Source organism: Bombus vancouverensis, chromosome 5, assembly GCF_051014615.1.
Source record: "Bombus vancouverensis nearcticus chromosome 5, iyBomVanc1_principal, whole genome shotgun sequence".
Taxonomy (NCBI): domain Eukaryota; kingdom Metazoa; phylum Arthropoda; class Insecta; order Hymenoptera; family Apidae; genus Bombus; species Bombus vancouverensis.
The window spans coordinates 14,976,434-14,998,251 of record NC_134915.1 but is presented as its reverse complement, the minus strand read 5'-3'; the positions used below and the strand labels follow the sequence as shown (position 1 = coordinate 14,998,251).

Sequence of the window (21,818 nt, the reverse complement as noted above, 5' to 3'; positions counted from 1 at the left end):
AAAATTTTGTGTATTCAAATCGTGATTTTTTTAGTTTTGGTTGATATGATTTTGCGGTAATGCGTATTACCGCCAAACAAATGAATCTTTGAAAACATTTCTATATTTAAATTCTTGTTATGATATCCAAGGTACGTATCTTTTTTGTTAGAACACTCAGTTACGTGAACATATTTATTTTAATTTTAATTGGTAACGGAGCATATGTAATAAACAAAGTTCATTACTATTATTATAGTAAAAATTATAATATTAGTAACAAGCGAATTTTATATAAGAACTAATTTATTAAATAATTATATTTATTATGTACATATATATTGAGTTCTGTACCAGCATTTATTTTCAACACATAAAAAATATAAAAATATTGATCTCAGTAATAAGAGTCCGAATCCGTATCCTCTTCAAATGCATTAAGTGGAGATGAACTACCTAAAATTTCTTCTTCACTTTCTGGTTCAGCACTGTCTTTGGTATCTAGGGCATATCGTCTCCAAGGAAATCTAGAAAAAGGTTATTTACTATGTGGTATTAATTTATTTATTTATTTGTTATAGTTTTGTGCTACCTTACCTAATCTTTTCACTAAAACATTTTTCAACAAAGGTGTGTGAGACAATTTTAGAGTGGCCCTTTAATTGTTGATACTTTGGTGTATTCTTAAAGGCACAGATTAAATGAGTGCATCTTTTATTAGTTGTGTTAGGATCAGCAATATACCTTGCACCCATTTGAAGAGCCTTTTTCCTAATTTCATCTCTCTGTGGATTAACATATCCACTAAGTGAAAATGATACATCTTCAAAAAGCTTTGAAAATGATTTTTTTGGTTCTTTCACAGGTTTTTTAGGTGTAATTATTGTCTTAGGTTTTGGTAACTTTCCGCAGTTATTACATAGTTTGTTCTCATCTTGGCATTGAGAACAATTTTGTTTTCTTTTATTCTGTTTTGAGGAACTTTGTTCAGGAGATAAAGTACGTTTTCTTGAAATTGTACCATTTTTTTGGTTGTCATTTTTCTGTATATCATTTTTATTTTCTTTAATTGATGTTGAAGATACAACATCACCAAATGGAGTTCTTACTACTGGTTTATCATTTGTAACTTTTTCATTTTTATGTTTAATATCATTCATTGAAGTTGAACTATCAGAATCTTTGTTCCTAGTCCCAAATACTTCTTCTGTTTTGCCAGCTTCCAACTTTTGCAATAATGGCCTTTTCATTGGTTCTCTATCCTCTTCTTGTCGTTTAGAAAAATTACTCATACCTGTTTCTTTAACTTTTGCAAGCAATTCAGCTTTATAATCTGTTTTCTTGTGGCCAATCATTTTCATATACCTTTCTTTAATGTCATCAATGTCATTTTCCTCCGGATTTTTCAATTTGAATCTTCCAAAAATATCTAATCCTAGATCAAGTACAACTTCTGTTTTTAATTCAATGAAGGACAGTCCAAATAATTCTTTCAAATTTGCTGACTGCATGCAAGTTACTTTTACACGATCAAACTTTATCTTTATTGTATCCGGATTTAGGTCTTTTTTTGTAAATATCTGTACTTGATCTCTAAATTTGCCATTTGCAGCTTCATCATGCGTTAAGAATTGATGGTTCACAATGGGAAGCCATATGTCAGGTTCTGATGCTGTAGAAGCAGTAACAACTACTACGCAACTACGATAATTGCCAAGGTCTACACCTGTGATACAAGATGATTCTGCCAATTGAAAAATAACAGTTGCAAGCATTTCTCCTGGTTTTGCGCAACGCCATGAGGAATGTGAACGGTGTTGCAGAAGATTAGATACAGGGTATGATGGATGTTCTGAAGAACAGCTTATTACTTTGGTAAATTTAATAATCATTGATAACACCTCAGATTGATAAGATACCTACAATATTAAACACAAACAGATTATTATGTTGTTGAATAATTATTTAAAAGCGAATCAGAGCATAATTATCTAAAAATAAATTGGTTTACCGCCAAAAATTGTCAAAGAAATACATGTAATAACATGTGTATATTTCGTATACTATGTATATCAGCTATTGGCTGATAATCGCTAGTGAATTATAATCTTTAGGGATTACTTCGTATCACTATCAGAAATGTTTAAATTGAGTTTGCAAACTTGACGAACGTATTCGGTTTGTATACTTAAGAGGTTAATGTTTAGAAAAATATTTTTCTATTTAATATGTCAAGATAGTGAGTTTAATCCTTTTTCCCCTAGATGTTGATCACGTGTCTTTATTTACGTGCTTTTATGATTCGACTTGTGGTATAAAAAATATAGCTGCTCCTATCGATAAGGTTATTGATAATATTGTTATGTTTTTCATAAATCGATATATCTATAATATCGTTACGATAGCGATAAATTAAATTTAATTTGAAATTTGTCGTTGTAAAAAATATAAGATATAGTTGTTTATTCTTCTTGTATTTCGAATGATGAATCATGTTTTGTGTCCGACAATTACCATAATGAGTACCAAAAAATAATCAGTTGTTGATTTTAGTGATTGTATATAATAGAGTTATTTAGTTTTAAAAGCCGGAATACTCGTGACTCATATTTAAATATTGTAAGAACATTAGGTAATGCTATTATCGTAATATGCAAAGCAATAACTCTTATAATTTTGTATATATTATATAAACTTTATAAATTTTTAATAAGTATTGCCATAGAACTTTACCGTATGTTTTCGTTTTATTGCGTAAAAATATACGAACTCAAATCGCGCGGTAATTCGTTGCCGTGTATCCTTTCCATCGATCGAATAATTTGCTGTCCTTTAGTTTCATATTCGGCCATCAGATGACAGATGACTCAGAACAGGTGACGTCATAGGACTTTCGGCTCGCGAGCGTTCCTAGCGGCAGTTCTCGGAAGCACGTTCACTCGATAGGACGACTGTCGTCTGGCGCACGACGAGCTTCAAGCAATATGGCGAAGTGTGTCATGGGCTCGGTGAGACGTAGTGCCGTTTGAAAGAATGAAACGTTCGCGGTATGGGTTGAGAATAATGTAGCGCTATGAAGATCGTGTGAATATCGTATTTGTGTACAACAAAAGCATCGAGTAGTTCCTTGTGATCGGGATATACAGTGCGCGTTACCGGTGTGAAATCATGGCTACGGATAAAATAAAGGTTGCCGTTCGGGTTCGGCCGTTCAATCGCAGAGGTACGTACATCTGAAAATAAAGTATCATTATTTTACCATGTCTCTTTAATAATCATTCTATCACTTGCCAATTTTGATTCACGTTGGATCACCGTATTTATCCGGTTAACGATTTCGAAATCGACCTTTGGTATTTGCGGTCGGAGTACGTTTTGACAGTGACATTTTTTGTTTTTTTCTTTCTATCGTCTCAACGATACGAACGTGTTTTTCACCTGCTACGCTATACTGCATCTATTTATCGTGTCTCACGTTACTTTATCTCGCGTCCGTATCGATACTTTAAAGCGCCTGGTTAAAAAGCGTGCATGAGATGAAGAGGAGGGTTCAGTCTACGAGACCCACTTCTCTAGTGTTTACTAGTTGAATCTCTGTCGCTCTTTTGTACAAAGCACAGAAAGTCACGGACCTTTCGCACAGAAAGCCTCTCCTTTCATCTGCATGCTTGGATTGACATCTGGGACCCCCTTGCACAATAATTTACTAATGAATAAAATTATATGGTGAATTGACAAATGACAAGTGACAAGTTCTCTAGGTTATAAACTTCTCTTGCATCAAATTTCCACAATTTAAATTTATATCGAACAAGGGCAATTAAATTGCCAAATTTGTTGCCCTTGTAACTCGTGACTTGTAACTTGTCAAATATTTATTGGCTCAATTATGCGAATTTTATTTTGTAATATCATATAAATGTCTATTCTATGTAACATGACAGATTGTATTTATAATAGAATTTTTAAACTAGAATTTTTGCTCCGTTTCGTCATATCGAGAATTACATAATTACAGTTACGCGTAATTTGTGTATTTCACAGTTGACATAGTATTACAGTAGCGAATATCTAATGCTGACTAACGTAGTACTTAAACATATCATAAAATAACGAAGTTAAAGTTCTTGAACTCGAACTTGCTAGGATAGAAAATAATTATGAATGAATGGATGATTCGCGTGTTTCTTTATCATTCGCGTTTGTCTAGAAAGAAAACATGAAACCGTTGGCCGTCAGTTGTCGCACGGTAAAACCGCGTGACAAAGAACAAACATGTGACTAAAAGTGACGTTACTCGTGTTGGCCTTCCAACGTCGAATTTCGATCGATCGGACGAGTGATTCTTACGAGTTCGACTGGTCGCAATGGCTATCTCGATTGGATCTCGCGCTATCACAACGACTCGATAACAAAATCGTACGTTTCAAGTACCTTGCGCTACGATTTTTTCATTCTTCATCGATTTCTCGAATGTCCTGTTACTAGATTGCGTGTTTTTATGCAGCTTCATATTTTTATCAACATCACTAAAATAATAAAATCTGCATGAAGATTTATTTTATCTACTAAAAAATTATGATAAATATTTCACTTTGAATGTCTCCTGTATTTTGGTTACATGCATTTTGTATATTTTTTGCACTTTTAAATTTTCCACAGAACCATAAAAATCCGCAGTCTGCTTATTATATACTTGATTTCACGGTGCGTGTACGTGTGTGTGTGTACTTGTAAACAGTTGAAACGATATTCGATAATGATCGTGAATGCAGCAACGAGCGCACAGGTGGAGTGATAACGTGACGATGACGTTTACGTGTCACCTTGTCGCTTTTAATACATAAAGGAAAAGATTTCTTTTTCTCGCGTATTCGATTTTTGAGACTGAACTTTGCTTTTTAAAATTTTGTAAATTTTAATGCCGAAGCGCTTGATCGATACTTGTCTTGTATAATTTCCATTAATTTTCTCTGCTTTTTGTTCCGTGAAGTTAACCGATTTAACCTGTGACCGGTTCATACGTATAGAATTTTTACTTTTTTACTTTTATTTCCTTCGTCTCTTGTTCTTTGGAGAATGTTCCCCAATCGGTTGACGGAGCAGCAGGATAAGCGTGCGTTTGTCAGTGTTTTGACGAAATACGGTTTACCTCGGAATCGACATATCGTTAACACGCACGTTGGTCGTGGACACGCCGTTAAAGCGTCGCCATTACCATTGTCCGTGACTTTTACGCGCGGACTGCTGCTAGGTTAACCCTGTTCTTTCGATCGTTCTCTCCATCGATTATACTTTTCTAACCTTAAAAAATATCTTCAGAGTGGACAAAATACGGAAAAGTGTTATCGGTACGTACGATTTTTCGTTTCAATTTTACATTGAACATGTTTTTAAAAATACTACGCGAGCTAAAGTTTATTTACCTCAGGTAATATATATATATCTTTATATGTTTTTAGTGTGATTCGAAATAAGATCGAAATGATGAATTTTTTCAACGCGATATCGATCGAGAGATTTTTGAATACGATAGGGTCGAAAACGTGCTAAACGTGCGAACGTAATAGGGGTCGATTGATTAATATAGGAGTTTGAAAGGTTAAAACACGGACAGAAGGCCGTTTTTCATTTCGAATCGACTACATCTGTAGGATAGAGATCTCGAATCAGTTCTATCCATCGAAATGGAGCCACGAACACAGGGAGAAAAAGATCGATGACGTGTTAGTACATAGAGGCTGGTCTCTAGCGCGGATTATCAACAGGCACCGCTATTCAGGGAGAAGTGCACTCTCCCCGATAATTACTCACCGTCATCGAATAATTAAGGAAATAAAAATAAATCGAGAGGAAACGTTCGAGCGAAGAGTAACGATCGCTCCTCTCTGCTCTCTCGGCTTGCTAATTTGCTCTGACTTGTTACTAATATTACAACTGTTACAATTACTTACGTTAAATTAAATCGTCATCGTCAGGGACCAACTGTTCACCTATTTTCGCGCTAGAGTAAATGATTCATATTCTCGTCAAACAAGTAACATTACACAACATATTTAACGCGTATTTAATAACATATTTAAGTCGTTCCTTCTTATACAAACTAACAAATACAAATACGTATCTCGTGCTGTTTAAAGCGCGCCATAATTCAGTCGTATTGATCGAAAATTCTTTCCTCATATTTCGTCGGTTATTTGATCGCAAGCATAGTTCTCGAAGGAAAGAAATGTAACGCGGGAAGGATCCAATCGAACGGTCTTCCATGTTGTTTCGAATTCTCAAAAAGGATGAAAAGAAGACGCAGTACATCGAATGGGGTGCCGAAACGCGATATCGTCGATCGTTTTAGTCATTCAATATGCTTGGTTCGAGCGTCTTGTATCAAAGGTTGACAAGAAGAGTAAATCGAATCGAACGGCGAGATCGTACTGAATGGGATCGAATCTATTCGATTGGCACATTCCAGGAAGAACGACGAGGTTGCGGAACGATTCTCTATCACGATCCACTACTTTTGTGTCATCGTTTTCTTATCCTATAACGGGGGTTAGTCGATTACGTGCAAACGCTGACCAGGCGTTCGATCACGTGCCGAATATCTGGGCCAAGGATTCCGCGGAAGGTTTCCGCGAGTTCAAAGCTACCGATTCCTTGTACGCTGACGCGGATCTTGGATTTCTCGAGTCCGTAAACGTCGATTCTCTGTGACTAATGGACAGACGTTGAGTCTCTACGGATGGACAGACCTTAACTTAGCTACGTTTCTACAATTTTTGTATTTCAGTCTTCTCTCTCTTTCTCTCTCTTTTTTTTGTTATTTTTCTTTCTTCTATTTGAGGTTTAGTAGCGGCGAATTACGTTTATTTTTGTTCTAACGTACAGAGAGAAATTAGGAAATTTCTACCTGTATGATTTTACATGGTGCACGTGATAAAAAGCTGTATACTGTACATGGTGTTTCCACTTCTACAGGGTGGTTGGTAACTGGTGGTACAAGCGGAAAGGGGGTGATTCTACGCGAAAAAAGAAGTCGAAAATATAGAATAAACATTTTTCGTTTGAGGCTTTGTTCTCGAGAAAATCGACTCTGAATTTTCACTCGGTACGCGTGCGGTACGTTATAACGGATCTCACTGTAGATCGTTGTCTCGATGGAAAAATTTAAAAGAAAAAAAAAAGAATTAAAAAAAATTTGTATTCTATATTTTCGACTTCATTTTTCGCGTAGAATCACCCCCTTTCCGCTTGTACCATCAGTTACCAACCACCCTGTATAATCGAACATGAACTTTGATTTCCACATTCAAGTTTTGCTTGTCGCTTCTTTGGCGAATAAACAGATCGTGTGATATTTGTAACGCAAAGTTGAAAGGGAAGATCGTGCACGCCGATGAGATTTCTTTTCGTGCTTTGTCCGAACTGTGAACATATTGGGTTGGCAATTAAGTGATTGCAGATCATGTGAATACCACCTAATGACAAAATTCGCGATCACTTAGTTGCCAACCCAATATTTCTCAATGTTAGAGGACTATAATTCGCTGGAGAATGAGTGGAAAAACGTGGCGCGGTTAAACGAAAGCATCCAGTACGTTTGTACAGAATGTTCTGTGAATTTTTATAGCATTGGCAAAGTACGAGTTTGTACACCTCCTGGCGAGTTTTTTTACGGTTTCTGTAAAATACTCGACGACAGAGCATAGATAATCGAAAGATCATTTGGGAAAGATGTGATATTGCGTGTACAATTGTTGATTTTCGCATTTCTATATCATTCGGTGACCGAGAGAGAAGATATTTTGATATGATCTACAATTGGTTGAAAAGAGAAGCAACCGACTGTGACTAAAGGTAATATTGCCTTTCCGCGATAGACGATAAATGCAGAAAGTTTCTTATAAAATCAACCAAATGACAAGAATATGATATAGATAGCAAGAACACATATTTAGTTGCTAAATTAAATAAAACAATTTTTTAGGCAACAATGCAGTTGTATGGTGGACAATGTGTGTTGTCTTTCGAGATCAATAAAATGACTAATCACGTTATGTATACGTAGATTCATCGATATGATGTAAGATAGTAAAAATACATATTTAATTCCTGATCAAACGAGCAAGTTCTTTGGATGATATGAATGGTGTTGTATGGTTGATAGCACGTTGAATTAAAAAATTCTCTTTTATAAAAGATAGAAGAAAGTAAATGTTGCTTATCGCGTTTCTACACTGTCGTTTATATTCGAATAGAAGATACGTACGAATGGAAAGACAGAGCTGACCCGATTAATCGTTTCTCCAATAATCTGAATCAATTATCACGTTTCGTGTGAGACCAGTAATTTGTCGTGATATTTATAAGCACAGCTATATCTGCACGTGTAAAATAGCTAGACACCAAAATTCTCTGGTCGAGGTCGAAATCAATCGATTTATGATATTCCCGTTTACCGATGACATACGGTTATGACGTTTTCCAGTTATTCATCATGCCATGCGGCCAACTGGCAGATTTACTGACCGCCTGGTTTGCGGCATCGTGCAATTTTTCATTCTGTTCCTTCCGACTTACACTGTTACTCGTGCACTTGCTTACTAACCTATATCACGTTGACTGCCGCGACACCCGTATTCGGGTGACGGTAAAGTTTCCGGTAGGGCCGCGTGTTCCTGGGAAAAATCAGCTTGTTTTATTGGATAGCTATTCGGTTTTTCCTAATGGGTGTTCGAGATTTGGAGGGGTCGCCTGGTAATTACCACTACGGTATGACCACCAGACGCGAGCCTCGGGCAGGACGACCGTCAAGGGTACCGTAATGCGGACCCATCATAAACAGTGGGCCTATTGTACAGTCCAGGTACTTTAGGACCTACCATGAAATACCTATATTTTTATGCGACATCTCAGGAAGACGGGACACGCGCGAAACGTCACTAAGGCAGCCAGCCCATTCAGAAACATACGGCTTTACCCAAGGACCAGGTAGGAACAGACTTGGGACACCCCCACGACGAACCTTCCGCTACAACAGCAACAGCCCCAAGACTCACTCTTGCAGCAGGATTCGAAGAGTCAACACGTACCAGTATCTTTAACAGTATATTCCGTAACCTACGGACAGGACAGACTCTTGCATCAGTATTCTAAGAGTCAACACTTACCAGTACTCACTCAGTGAACAGTATATTTAACAGGATAATCAGTACACTTACGGACAGTGGATTCAGAGTAGAACGTGGAATATAGTGACTTAAATCAGTGTAATCGGAGTATTGAGTGTAATAAATAAGGCTCGCTAAACCTCGCTCTTTACCTTTATTGTACTCCTCCACCTTGGACGCTAATAACGTTCAAGGCTCGCGATAAACAACCGATCAGTTGCTATCCGACTGGTTGTTAGTAAGTTGTGCGTCGCAACAATGGGTGCGTACCCGCTTTCTTCGTGTTTTTAAGTGCGCCTAATACACCCAAGGGCCTCTCTAAAAACTGATGTGTTTTGAGAATATTTTTAGGCTTACGAAGATCTTCAGGACAAATGAATTGACTGAAGACACAGGTCGATGCAATGCAGAAAAGTGAAGGTTATGGTGGGTCCTTCGGTTTATTGAGGGTCGGAATGCCGTTACGTCGGCCGCGTGCCGATGTTTTAGGCGACGTAACAATATTAGTAAACAGTATTATAATTATTTTTACGATTTCGACGAAACATTCGGTCGAAATGGTACTTTTTATCTCAAAGTATCTTCTATTTATCGGTTATATTCAAAATGCTGTGAATTTTCATTCAATTTTAACAATTGTAAGAAGTCGAAGCGCCGATGACCAACCAGTCAAAGTGTTTTAAAGCTACTTTAAAAAATATTTGTTTTGAAAAAATGTTTCGCGGGAATTTTATTGGAAATGCGAGCCTCGCGTTACCAATTCCTGTACCAGGCGAAAAGGATGTAATCCTTTAGGACTGTGATCGTACGGGATATTTTATATCAACTCGCATGGAACAAGCTCGTTCAGCGGATAGAAAAGTAATATCAAACAATTTCAAATATAAATATTCCATATAAAACGTAGTACGACGTTTACCTTAAAATAGCGTCATATCGTAAAGTTTCGTGGGATCTATTAGGTTGTCCGAAAAGCTTCTTTCGTTTTATAAGATGACAATAGACGAACAACAATTTCTGTTTTATATTATTTTATCGAATTAGGTATCATTTCGTTATATTTCTATTATCATGTTCGTGCAAAAATCCAATAAACTAATATAAAATAAAAAACATTGTGCGTCATATTATTTCCTTATAAAACGACAGAAACTTTTCGGACAGCCTAATAGGTTTAATGAAATACGACAAATGTTTTCCAACGCGATAGCGAAATGAATTTTCGCATGCAAATGGGACGCGATGCCGAATATAAAGATGCCAAGTTCCACGATCCGATGAATAATATTTTAAAACGAAAATTCCATAGGGTTTGTTGATTTGCCGCGATGCAAGCGATTTTATGTATTCAATCAGCGTAATTTTCGAATATCTCGCGTTGAAATAAAATGGTAGGAAAGAGGACGGTGTAAAAATTAAAACGTACGAAAATGATATTAAAAGATAGAAGTCGGTTAAAAACTTTGCTACTCGAAGTTCTTTCAAGCTCTTACAGTTTTGCTCGAAAACTTTCTGTCCTGTCTTTAGAACTTCAATCCTTGGTCGCGCGAATACGTACGCTTGGAATCTTTACGTTTGAAACCCAGTTGCCCATTTGCATACAAAAATTCATTTCGGTTGCCGTGGAAAACGTCGTGAAGCTTCTTCTGTTCGAGTCGAACTTACAGCGGAAGATACGTGGCTGTTAAGTTGGCCGCGAAGATAGAATCAGAAAAGAAGAAAGAAAAATGGAATTTCGTGTCGTTGATAAACGTTATCAGAGATTGCTCCGCTCGTATCTCGCTGACTTGGACGATCGACGACGCTGTCTATTTCATATAAAATGTGATATAATAGGCGAATAATTCTTTCGAGAAGTCGAGAAACGCGTGTGTATGAAAAAATTAATTGCTTGAAATATCATACGTATTTCTATGTTTTCTTTTGAAATAGATGGATACGAGATAATTGGTAGATTTTTTTTTTATTTTATTTATTAAAATTTACAATCAATTCTCGCATTGAGAATTTTCAGTAATTTTTTCTGGCGTGGCGCAGTGACATGGCTGATTATTTATAACAAGTCAATACTTATTATAGATAAGTATAATTTATAAGTAATTGTTATAAATAAGTAAATATTACTTAATATAAATATCGAATTAAATCTGGTGTTTAGGTCTAACGGGTAGTGTCTCTTCAGTAGTATCAAGTAATCCAGTAATTAGGGGGTTTCGATGTTTGTTGACTCTTTTGCTATATTTATCGCTATATTTTGCTATTTCCTCTTTGACTGTGGGTATCTTGAGGTCGTGATGTATTAGTTCGTTGGTGACATACCAGGGGTAATTGGTAGATGTTAGAAAATTTTGTTCCATCCATCAGCAGGAAACATAATTCCAGGAATTTTTAAAAATATACATTACAGATTAGGTGGTTAAATTTTGGCAAAAAAAAAAGAAAAGAAATTTTGACGAAAAAATTTAAGAATTAAATAAATTAGTTAAAAGTAAATTTGTGATATTTTCCGGGACTAGATTGTTAGGGTTTCTCGACGAAGAAGGACAGCGTCGATGAAATTCTGATTTACCGATATCTCGAATTACAGAAAGAGAAAATAATTCGAGGAGAATTTATTAGCCGATAAGAAAGCTATTATCGTAAGGAACAAACTATATTTAGTTGTTGCGGCAACTTGGAGAACAAATAAGAAACTCCGATCAATCACGTTGCAAAACAAGTGACGTAAGAGAAATTTCCTATCTATCAAGAATTTAAATTCCAATGGACAAATATCGATTCATATGGATAAATTGATCTTCCATTCTTTGCCATGTAAATCAAAATATTCGTCGTTTCGTTTAGGTTTTCCATTTAATCAACGCATAGTTAATTAGACCGCGAATTTTTATGCGTTATAGGAAATCTGCATAGATGCACAAAATTCATCTAATACGAGTAACCGTATAAAATATCCAAAGTATGTAGCGGTTTCCGTGATATTTAACGCTAGAACTACCAAACCAGTCAATTTTATTTTAAAATTCCTACTTCGTGTTATATTTTTTTCCACAAAAATGCAATGATTTTCGCAACGATAACTAAAAGAATAATACAATGAATTTTATTTTCTTTTTTATGTATTCAAACTGAAAATAATTTTGTATCAAGAAGGCTACTTACAACGATACCAGTCAAAATGACTGGTACTTGTCAAAGTGTAAAAGAATCCTGCAATCCGTTTATCGAACTCCAATTAACCAGTTTCCTCGTTTTGTACAACTTGACACACGTTTTTCAAATTTTGACCGCGTATCATTCGATACGATGATATCAGTTATCAGGAATATTCCGGATCGATCGGTATACTTTTTAATACTTTTTCCTTTATTTCTATTATTCTGCATAAAGAAAGAATTTAAATATAAAAATATTCCATTATCGCATATTTTCTAAAGACCAACCATTTTCACTGGTTTTGGTAGAAATAGCTTCGTGTTAACTATCGGTAGTTCTAGTGTTAACGAATGAAACAGTTGTCTACGTAGATTCTGTTTTCTCAATTACATCCTCAAAAATATGTATTTGCATAAAAATCCACAGTCTAACAACGGTGTAAAGGATTCCATTGCAATGTATTTTCGATATTAACTTCTTCATTATGCTCGTACATCTCCGTACGAAAATAATAACGCGTGCACTTACTATTGGGTTGGCAACTAAGCGATTGCGGATTTTGTCAATACCACCTAATGACAAAATCCGCGATCGCTTAGTTGCCAACTCGATAAATGTTTAAACGAACGCGATCCTGTTTTTTTTTACGACTGAACGAGGAATAAGAAATAAGAGCCGGATATGATATTTAAAATTAGAAACACGAATACGTTGGACAATCTAAGATCTCTTCGGAAGAAGCGCATGTAACTGGCTTTTTTCTCTTTTTTTAACGTCGTATGCATCTGGCATCAACGACAGGATCGCCTCGAGTGGCGTTAAAAAATAACGCATCACTTGAACTCAAGATGGAAGCAAATATTCCCTGGTAGCGATTCGTGCGTTCCAAAAATACAAACGAAGCAGGCTCGGAGCGTTTCGAGAGGCGATTTCCTCGAAAATCCTTATAAATCGTTGAGGAATGAATTTTCGCGAAATCAGTTCCTCCTTCGAAACGTTCAAAATCGTATTCCGTTTTTTACCTATCGATCTTATAGAACGAAGAATACAGCAGAAATACCAGGTATATTCTCTGTTTCTTGTTGCTCAATTTTCGTCACACACGTTGTACACGTTGTAAATTGTATTCAATTTAAAAGGCATCAAATGTTTCGTACAAAACTTCCTACTTCTACTTTAAATCGTTTAAATAATTGCAAATCCCATTGGGAAATTCGGTGTAAGTCTTAAAAAAGTGTCTTTTTTCTGTAATATATTTCTACTTAATCAATTAGTTGTTTTTCACGAGTATACTCGTTTGCCGCGCGTTTTATTCGGTTGGCAACTAAGTTATACCATCTAATGACAAAATCCGCAATCACATAGTCGCCAAGCCAATAGCTACGCGCTTTTCAAAGTTTTCAGAGCAACAGCTAACTGGTTAATTCAATTTCTATATACATTTGCAAATTTCTTAAGGCAGTCGAGTTTCCTCGCGATGTTAAAGAAACTTCGAAATGTTTCAAACGCGTATAACTTACGTAATAATGTTCATAAAAGCTTCCTATAGGATCGTACGTTATACAGGGTGGTTGGTAACTGGTGGCACAAGCGGAAAGGGGATGATTCTACGCGAAAAAAGAAGTCGAAAATATAGAATAACAATTTTTCGTTCGAGGCTTTGTTTTCGAGAAAATCGACTTTGATTTTTCGCTCGGTACGCGTGCACTTCATCACGTCTCGTTATAATGTCTCGATGGAAAAATTAAAAAAAAAAAATTTTTTTTATTCTATATTTTCGACTTCCAACCACCCTGTATATTTGCAAATTTCTTAAGACAGTCGAGTTTCCTCGCGATGTTAAAGAAACTTCGAAATGTTTCAAACGCGTATAACTTACGTAATAATGTTCATAAAAGCTTCCTATAGGATCGTACGTTGTATATACACTTTCCACGAGTGACTGTACATATTTTCAAAAATCGCTCGATCGGTTGATCGAACGAGTTTCAGAAAAAGCCATTATTTCGCTGAAATACGTTCGACGAAACTCATACGTCGTACCTCGACGGTAATAACCGCACGATTCGTTGATCCCTGTTCGCAGACACCATCTTCGTCGCGTTATCGATCCACGGTTTTACCCTCTCTCGTTACCCTACCTCGAGCTTTTGTCAAGGGGTTGTAACACGTAGCAGGTTGGCGCGCGTTGTCGATCGGATATTTATCGAGCTACACAGCAAACTGGCCTTTATCACTCGACCGATCGCAGTATCGTGATTCGTGTCGTCCTATCATCGTTCCGTCATCTCTTCTTAATTATCTGCATGAACGATCATTTTCTATCGATTAACCGTATACCGGTTTGACGATACGGTTTTGGATGAAACTACGACGACTATGGGGACTAGTCGGCGTTCGATTCGTGACCAGACCCAATCGTATATTTTTCATGTGTTATCGGTTTTCACGATGGTTCGGTGTATTGTCACGGAGAAGAAACGTTCGCGTGAGAAAAGATAGGAGACAGAATTGTGGCAGCGTGAAACGAAGAGACATAAAGTCGCGGATCGTAGAATCGTCGAGGGACATTGCGCTGTCATTGGGTTGGCAACTAAGTGATTGCGGATTTTATCATTGGTGGTAATGACAATATCCGCAATCACTTAGTTGCCAATCCAAAATTGTCTTAACGTCGTACCGATCGCTCTAAGCTTTTTGTGTTGCGTAATATGCGCTTTGGGTGGGCTACAATAAGAATGAACATTTAAAAAGAAGTTTCTATCACAAATGAGACTTAATTAGAGGAAGGAAATTTATTTTGTCACATTCGATGGTAGGAGTCAATAATTTGCGAGTGTAAAAATGTTGCGATTTGCGTAGGAAAATTTCTTTTCGGTCTAAATGATTAATAATTAAGAACAAAAATTGACAAGAGGTTTCTAATACAAATGAAACTTAATTGGAGGAAGGAAATTTATTTTGTCACATTCGATGGTAGGAGTCAATAATTTGCGAGTGTAAAAATATTGGAATTTGCGTAGGAAAATTTCTTTTCGGTCTAAATGATTAATAATTAAAAAAAAGATATTTAAGCTTTGAGATACACGTTTCTATTCAAATATTGCTTTTACGTACATCGCGAGTAAAGTAATTCATATTTTCTTGGTTTTCGCGCATTTCGACGTGCGCTCGGCCTCGCATTCTTCGTTTTTGGAACACAGAAAGTCTCGGTGGCCTGTCTCTGGGTCATTTTATTTTCGCAGGGTAGCTTGAAAGCCGCATTCGCGTTCTCCTCCGCGCATTTTCCTTTTTCCTGCTTTAGAATTTCAGACATCTCTCTGCGGCAAAACGTAGAAGGAAGATTAAACGAACATCTTCCAATTTACCTTCAGCTACCAACAGATTGAATTTACAGGTAGAACATATTTTGTTCGTGTTGGTGGACGGTTGCTTGGTTGTTGCTGTACGACAAACGCGCGAGGAAGCTTCAGATTATAACGCGCATAATATACAAAGAAAATTGGAAAATTCGTACAGCTAATTACGCTTAGTAAACTACATATAATACATATAATAGCCATATCGTTTATTTTCATCGTTTTCGTTGTTCCGACGCGTAAAAAAGCATACACGTTGACATTCCGAGTGTTTTCTTCGAAGAGGAAAGCACATGACCTTTTTTATTCGGTTGGAAACTAAGCGATTGTCATTAGGTGATAATGACAAAATCCGTAATCGTTTAATCCAATAGGAAAGGTCATGTGCTTGCCGTAAAAACAAAATATCAGTTCCCTTCGAAGAAAAAAACTTTCAACACTCTGGATGTCAATGTGTACGTTTTTCGCGTCGGGACAGCGAAAACAGTGGAAATAAACGATATGACTCCGAAGTATTGTGTTGGCAACTAAGTGATCGCGGATATTTTCGTTACCACCTAATGACAAAATTCGCAATCACTTGGTTGCCATCCAATATGTTACAGAGAATTGTTGTATTCATTTTTCTACTCAAATAAGAGTGTTAGTATCCGATGAAAAAAGGCAGAATTAATTTTGGTCGATGCCGTACGATGCTCTCTCTTACGTTGTTAATTCGTAAAGCGTTAAATATCGTTGTTTATTCGTTGTTGGCCATTTTCCAATTTTAAACGATACTTTCGAAAACCGAAGGACTTAACGATCGAACGTTTCTATGGAAATGTTATATGGAAATATGCAGTTGGGATAGGAAATAGATAAAAAGTTAATTTCAACGAAGTATTACGAAATTTTTTTATTCCATTCTCTATTTTATTTCATTTCTCGAACAATCAGTTTGTTAGATACGGTACTGCTGTTGTTCGTATGGCAGCGTATGGAATTTAATACCATGTTCTCTGCATGCTGGAAACTGTTTGCTCTGCTGGTTTATTATTCGCATAGGAAACGCGGAAAATGCGTATACACACGTTCGGGGGAAATGTGGTCGTTATCCTCTTGCGCGTGAAATATTTTTTGTCAGCGATACGATTTCACGAATCCTCTGAAAGTGTTTTGCGAGAAACGTTACAACGCTGGCTGGTTAAATCATTGTTTTTAAAAATAACAAGGGAAGAGAATAATTCAGTAAGAAAGTAATTATCGACGCGTTTCTTTCTTGCTTAATTTTTGCAAAATTAGTTTTCATTATTTTCTTTTTTTTTTCGCTTTTTTGTGCTATTAGCCGAAATTTTTGCAAGCTGCTTTGAACCGTTGTTTCCACACGAATGGAAACTCGCGACGAGCCGAGTTATCGCTCGGTACGATTTGGCAAACGTGCAGCTGTGCGAGGAATCGATACGATTCTAAATAATTTTTATTTTATTCGGCTGGAAAATATTGTTTGAAACGTCGGGAAATTCTATATACTCCGTTATACTGCTGCGTTTGAATTTTATATTTTAGCAAACTGTTATTGCCAGGATAGAAATCGTAGAAATTGAAAGCGGAGACTGCGAGTCGATGTTCGCGATTTATTTGTCCACACGAGGACTAAATCTCCGCTAGTAACGCTACTATAATAAGTTTTGCATAATTTTTACTCCCTTTTTTAATTACTATCTATCTCGCTTCGTTCTCCACTCACGAAATTTCATATCTTTCCTTTTATAAACCTCCTCTTCTCTGCCATATTTCTAACTTTCTTCATCGAACATCTGCCATTGTTATTCCGACAATATGAAACGTTTTACGAATAAACAGACGCGAGAAAAGAGGCAGAGAGAACAATTTCTAAATCGGTACATTAAATTTCAAGGATTTTCCTTCGACGATTATTCCGAATCGAAGCGTTCGAATCGTTGAAAAACGGAACAGATCAACAGCTTTTTTCCTCCCAAGCTTTTCTATTAAATCGTTTTTCATTCTGCTTGTTCTCACGCTACCTTGACCCGTTTGCATCGACGCTCGACGATCGTCGACGAGTTAAGCGGAACTCGCTCGCGAATTAAAGATATCGAACTGAAAGCGTGTAAAATTTCTGGCCGAGAAGGTCTTATCATTTTTCGTTTTTCGCTCTCGTGTGGACTTTTTAGCGTCGCGAAACAGAGGTTGCCCGGAGAACGCGTTTGTTAGACCCGTTTTCTCTTGTTGTTTAGAGAAAGTGAAACGAGGGAACGAGTTCCATTAGCGCGGCACGTGGTTCACGGACGCGGAAATTATCGTAACGAATCCGCGGCGAATGCACCGAATTTCCAAACAATTATTTACGATTGCCGCTTGCAATTATCTATAATTTACGTCGCGGTTTTGCGCTGACTTAAGAGTCGCTCTCTTACGGAAGGTAAAGTGCAAGCGTTTTTTATTGTTGGAATTTGTTTTCTGAGGTTGGTAAGGCGGGAAGTAGAGTGTGAATAAACGATGTAGCTTTGTTTCGCGAGTACACGAACTTACGAATTTAGGAATTTAGGTTTCGTTCTTATATCGTAGCACGTAGAACGAACAAACGGGTCACATCTGTTTGGAATTCAGACTTTGCTTCTTCCAATGTAATAAATAATTTCAAATTATTTGCCCGATTGAAGGATTGGATGAACGAGATTAAGATATTCATTGAGATACGATCAATGGTATACTTATACGATATATTCTTTTTTGATAAATACTGAACGAAGATTTGTTACCTAATTTAACCGTGATTTGTCGATTAATTTTTCGAATCACAGAGTTTGAATTGCAAGGTGATTTTATTTTCTGTAATTTTCTATTAATCGTATAATTTCCATGGTCATTTACGTAATATTTTCATAAACCACAGACAATTTCTTTCTGTTTCACACACACACACATGTATAGATATATTATAATAAAACATAGAGTAAATTAGGAGGAACACAAGATTAATTATTTTTATTACAATTTAAACGGTTCTATGAGGCAAAGATGAAAGGCTGCTGCATTCCTCGGACAATTGAGAAAACAGAGATATTTTTCCTCGTCTCCGTGCAATTTCTCACGGTCTGTATAGAAAAACGTAATTTTAAAAGTGGAGAACAAAGCGAGCGATTGATACGCTCGATACTCAGGATCCTTGCGAGAAAATTAGTGGCCGTAGCATCTATTCAAGCAGCTCCTTTCATCTTGAAACCTGACGAGTTCATTTTCCATCGAACCATCAGTCAGAGGCTTTTTCATTTGGAGCTTCTCGATAGCGATCTTCCCTTTCCATCGTTTTGGAATTTTGGCTCATTAAAACGTTCGAGGTGGTAAATCCGAAAGAAACTCGCTTTCCTAGAGAATCGTATTTTCCGTTTGAAACGATTGCAAAGGTCGAAGGGAACGATGTTGCTCGTTGAAAAGATACTGAACGAGGCTTGGTGAATTTTTCATCGAAAAATTGCAAACGAGAGAGAGAGGGGGGGGGGAAGAGAGGAAGCGAAAGAGTTTTGATTTACGTAAGTAGCATGTTTAATGCAACTCGATGAATCAAGGTCGAGGACTCGGCGTTTAATTAAAAATTGATCTCTCATCGTTGGAATTTTTCTGTCGTCTGCAGCTTTGCGGAATTTCCAGTGGAATTGTCACGAGTTGGTTGCGGAGCGTGGAATATTCATAAGCGACATCAACTTTTTCGTACGATGGCCAGAATATCGTTAGAATTTCGTTCGAACACAGAACACAAGAATCGTTAGAACACAGCGGTGCTTCGTACGGACGATATTCCTTTTCAAGAGGACAAGAGGAAAAGTAGGAGAGACGAAAAATTAAGGGCGAAAAAAGTTTCGTTAGGGTATCGAGAATCTCTTGAAAATCCTGAAAACTCGAGAAAAAGATGGTTTATTATTAGTAGTTTCATTGTAAAGTTGCTGGCGAAAGTAATGAGAAGTATACTCGCTCTATGTTTTTGCTCGTTTGGTCTAAAGTTTAAACTATAAACGCGCCTTTAGACTTCGAACGATCGCGTTTCTCGCTTTCCAGCGACGCAAACAACGAAACCATTGAGACTCGTTCGAATGTAAGAAAGTTTGTAGCTGTTCCTTATTAACAACCAGTTAAGGAAAATTATTTCATTAACCCGACAAACGTCTTACTGAAACGCTCGTCTTGGTACCGATAATTCAATATCCCTTTGGAATTGAAATTGTTACGCGAAATGGGAATCGGTCGATAATTCTCGAGATTACTACGAAAAATATGAAACATAGCTACGTAGCTACGTACATCGAATAAATAGATGTATTTGCTGTGAACAAATTTCCCACATTTCAGTTTCTCTTTTATTCTTAAATATTCTTTAATATTTACTCGAAATCGAAATTGTTATATCAGAGTCAAATTCATGTGAAATTCATACGAGAAACATCGAATTGCTACGCGAGATGAACGATCGCGCTCTTTCATCGATTGCAACGTCTGAAATTCTCAGTTCTTTGTATTAGGTTGCCCGCAAAGTTTCTTTCGTTTTATGAGAAAATAATAGACGCGAATGTTTTTTGTTTTATATTATTTTGTCGAATTACGTACGATCCATTTCATTCTGTTGAGATAAACACCGCGACATTTCACAGACTTGGTTTCACGTTTGTATGCAGATGCACCTGTTGTAAAAAACACGTTTGCGAAAGGAGGAAACTTTTCGGACAACCTAATAGTATCTTTTAATATTTTTTTCACAATTTTTCCGCACGGTGGAGGTCGAAACCTGTGCAGCTTCTTCTGCGTACGATTTCCCAATGACATTGCATCGGTAATAAATTACATGAGAAATAAATAAAACGCTCTTAACGATGTACAACGTGTCTCGCTTAATACAATGTAACGTTTTATCGCATAGACATAATTTGTGGTCGTAACGCGTTCCAAATAAACAACGTTCGCAGACGTATACGAAATTATTCGCGTACGTTTGCTCATGATGCGAAACTCAGCACCTTAAATAAGACTGGCGTGCTTCGTGCAACAGATACCATCTGGTTTTGTAGCACGTCGAGTTTTCCATGATAAATGTTCGTCTGTGTATTAAAGAGTATCACGATGTTTGTCCTCGTCGATTCTACCTCGTTAATTGATAAATGTTTAACTCGGGCTGCTGTAAGAGCATCGCAGAAGGAAAGACAAAGAGACTTTTTCTTTATTATAGAATTATAGATATTAGAGATATTATAGATATTTTGAAAGATTCTTTGATTTTTATCGATTCTGAATTTTTCTGTACGTCGCTATAGCTTTGTTTTAGTATTATGTCAGACGAGATGGTGTAGCGTTGAAAGGTCAAAGGAATCGGTAGCGTCCTTATTGATCGTCGCGATTACAGAACGTCCTTCCTTGGGATCTTTTTTCTTTTTTTCTTTTCTTCTTTTTGCTTGTTTGTTCGAAACGTGGAGGGAGAAAAGTGTATAAGTACGTGCTCGTCGCCTTTGTTAGCTATTCCTTAACTGTTAATCGCCCAAACACCATAGGATTCCGCTGTTATAGTTTACACGCGTCTCTCGGTGATTATCACGTTCACAGTGTTGGTAGAATTATCGTATTGTTAATAAAGAAATCTTTTCGGTATTCGCAAGACTGCCCTTATCACCACACCATCACAGTATATCCTCGTCAGGATAGTTTCAACTATTTCATTCGTGAATTAAATTAGAAACAAGGTATGTATATTATTAATAATATTTTCTGTTCACATTCTCCGATAAATATCATATACATTTAGTGTAATTATAATAATGTTTTTTAAAGGACGAGTGTGTTAGAATTGCGAATGTAGACGCGCGATAGATTCATTTAACGTCTATTTAGGATTGTTTAATGGAAATTTACATTTATTCGCGAGAAACTTAGGAATAAATCGCAAACAGGTTTTCTAAAGTTGGGGAGGAAGTTGGAGTTTCGAAAATTTGCCCTAAATCCGCGGGAAAATTACCAAAGCTTTCTTTGAGATATAGAAGTAACTTTTCATATAAGAAAGGAACGATATTTCTTTGCTGTACCATATCTTTGGTGTACAAATTTTTCTCTGCAATTTCTATGACGATACATTTTTAACGCGGTCAAAAATCTATCATCAAGGGAAGGAAGATTA

At 36.6% G+C, this 21,818-nt stretch overlaps 2 protein-coding genes across 9 annotated transcripts in view; one reads left to right on the top strand and one right to left on the bottom strand.

The window, feature by feature from the left end:
• Positions 1-320: 320 nt before the first annotated feature.
• On the bottom strand, positions 321-2,815 carry XRCC1 (DNA repair protein XRCC1). 2 transcript variants are annotated; one of them, XM_076618625.1, is made up of 3 exons: positions 2,713-2,815; positions 577-1,898; positions 321-506 (listed from the first exon to the last, which is right to left on the bottom strand). In XM_076618625.1, the coding sequence occupies exons 2-3, from the start codon at positions 1,869-1,871 to the stop codon at positions 377-379; spliced, it is 1,425 nt and encodes a 474-aa protein (XP_076474740.1). In that variant the 5' UTR covers positions 1,872-1,898; positions 2,713-2,815; the 3' UTR covers positions 321-376. The 2 variants fall into 2 exon arrangements, with proteins under 2 accessions (XP_076474740.1, XP_033194330.1); XM_033338439.2 differs by lacking the exon at positions 2,713-2,815 and adding an exon at positions 1,991-2,342.
• Positions 2,816-2,896: 81 nt separating this feature from the next.
• LOC117158988 (Kinesin heavy chain 73) overlaps positions 2,897-21,818 on the top strand; it is a 180,894-nt gene continuing 161,972 nt past the window's right edge. For 5 of the 7 annotated variants that reach the window (XM_033338429.2, XM_033338438.2, XM_076618623.1 and 2 more), the window contains exon 1: positions 2,897-3,202. In XM_033338429.2, the coding sequence (XP_033194320.1) occupies positions 3,148-3,202 (55 nt within the window). In that variant the 5' untranslated portion in view covers positions 2,897-3,147. The remainder of the gene's footprint in view (positions 3,203-21,818) is intronic. The other 2 variants (XM_033338437.2, XM_033338436.2) reach the window with 1 other exon arrangement.

Coding starts and splice junctions, on each gene's coding strand:
- XRCC1 (XM_076618625.1), bottom strand. CDS start 1,871: ATGATTATTAAATTTACCAAAGTAATAAGCTGTTCTTCAGAACATCCA. Junction 507..576: donor TGTTTTAGTGAAAAGATTAG/GTAAGGTAGCAC, acceptor ACCTTTTTCTAG/ATTTCCTTGGAGACGATATG.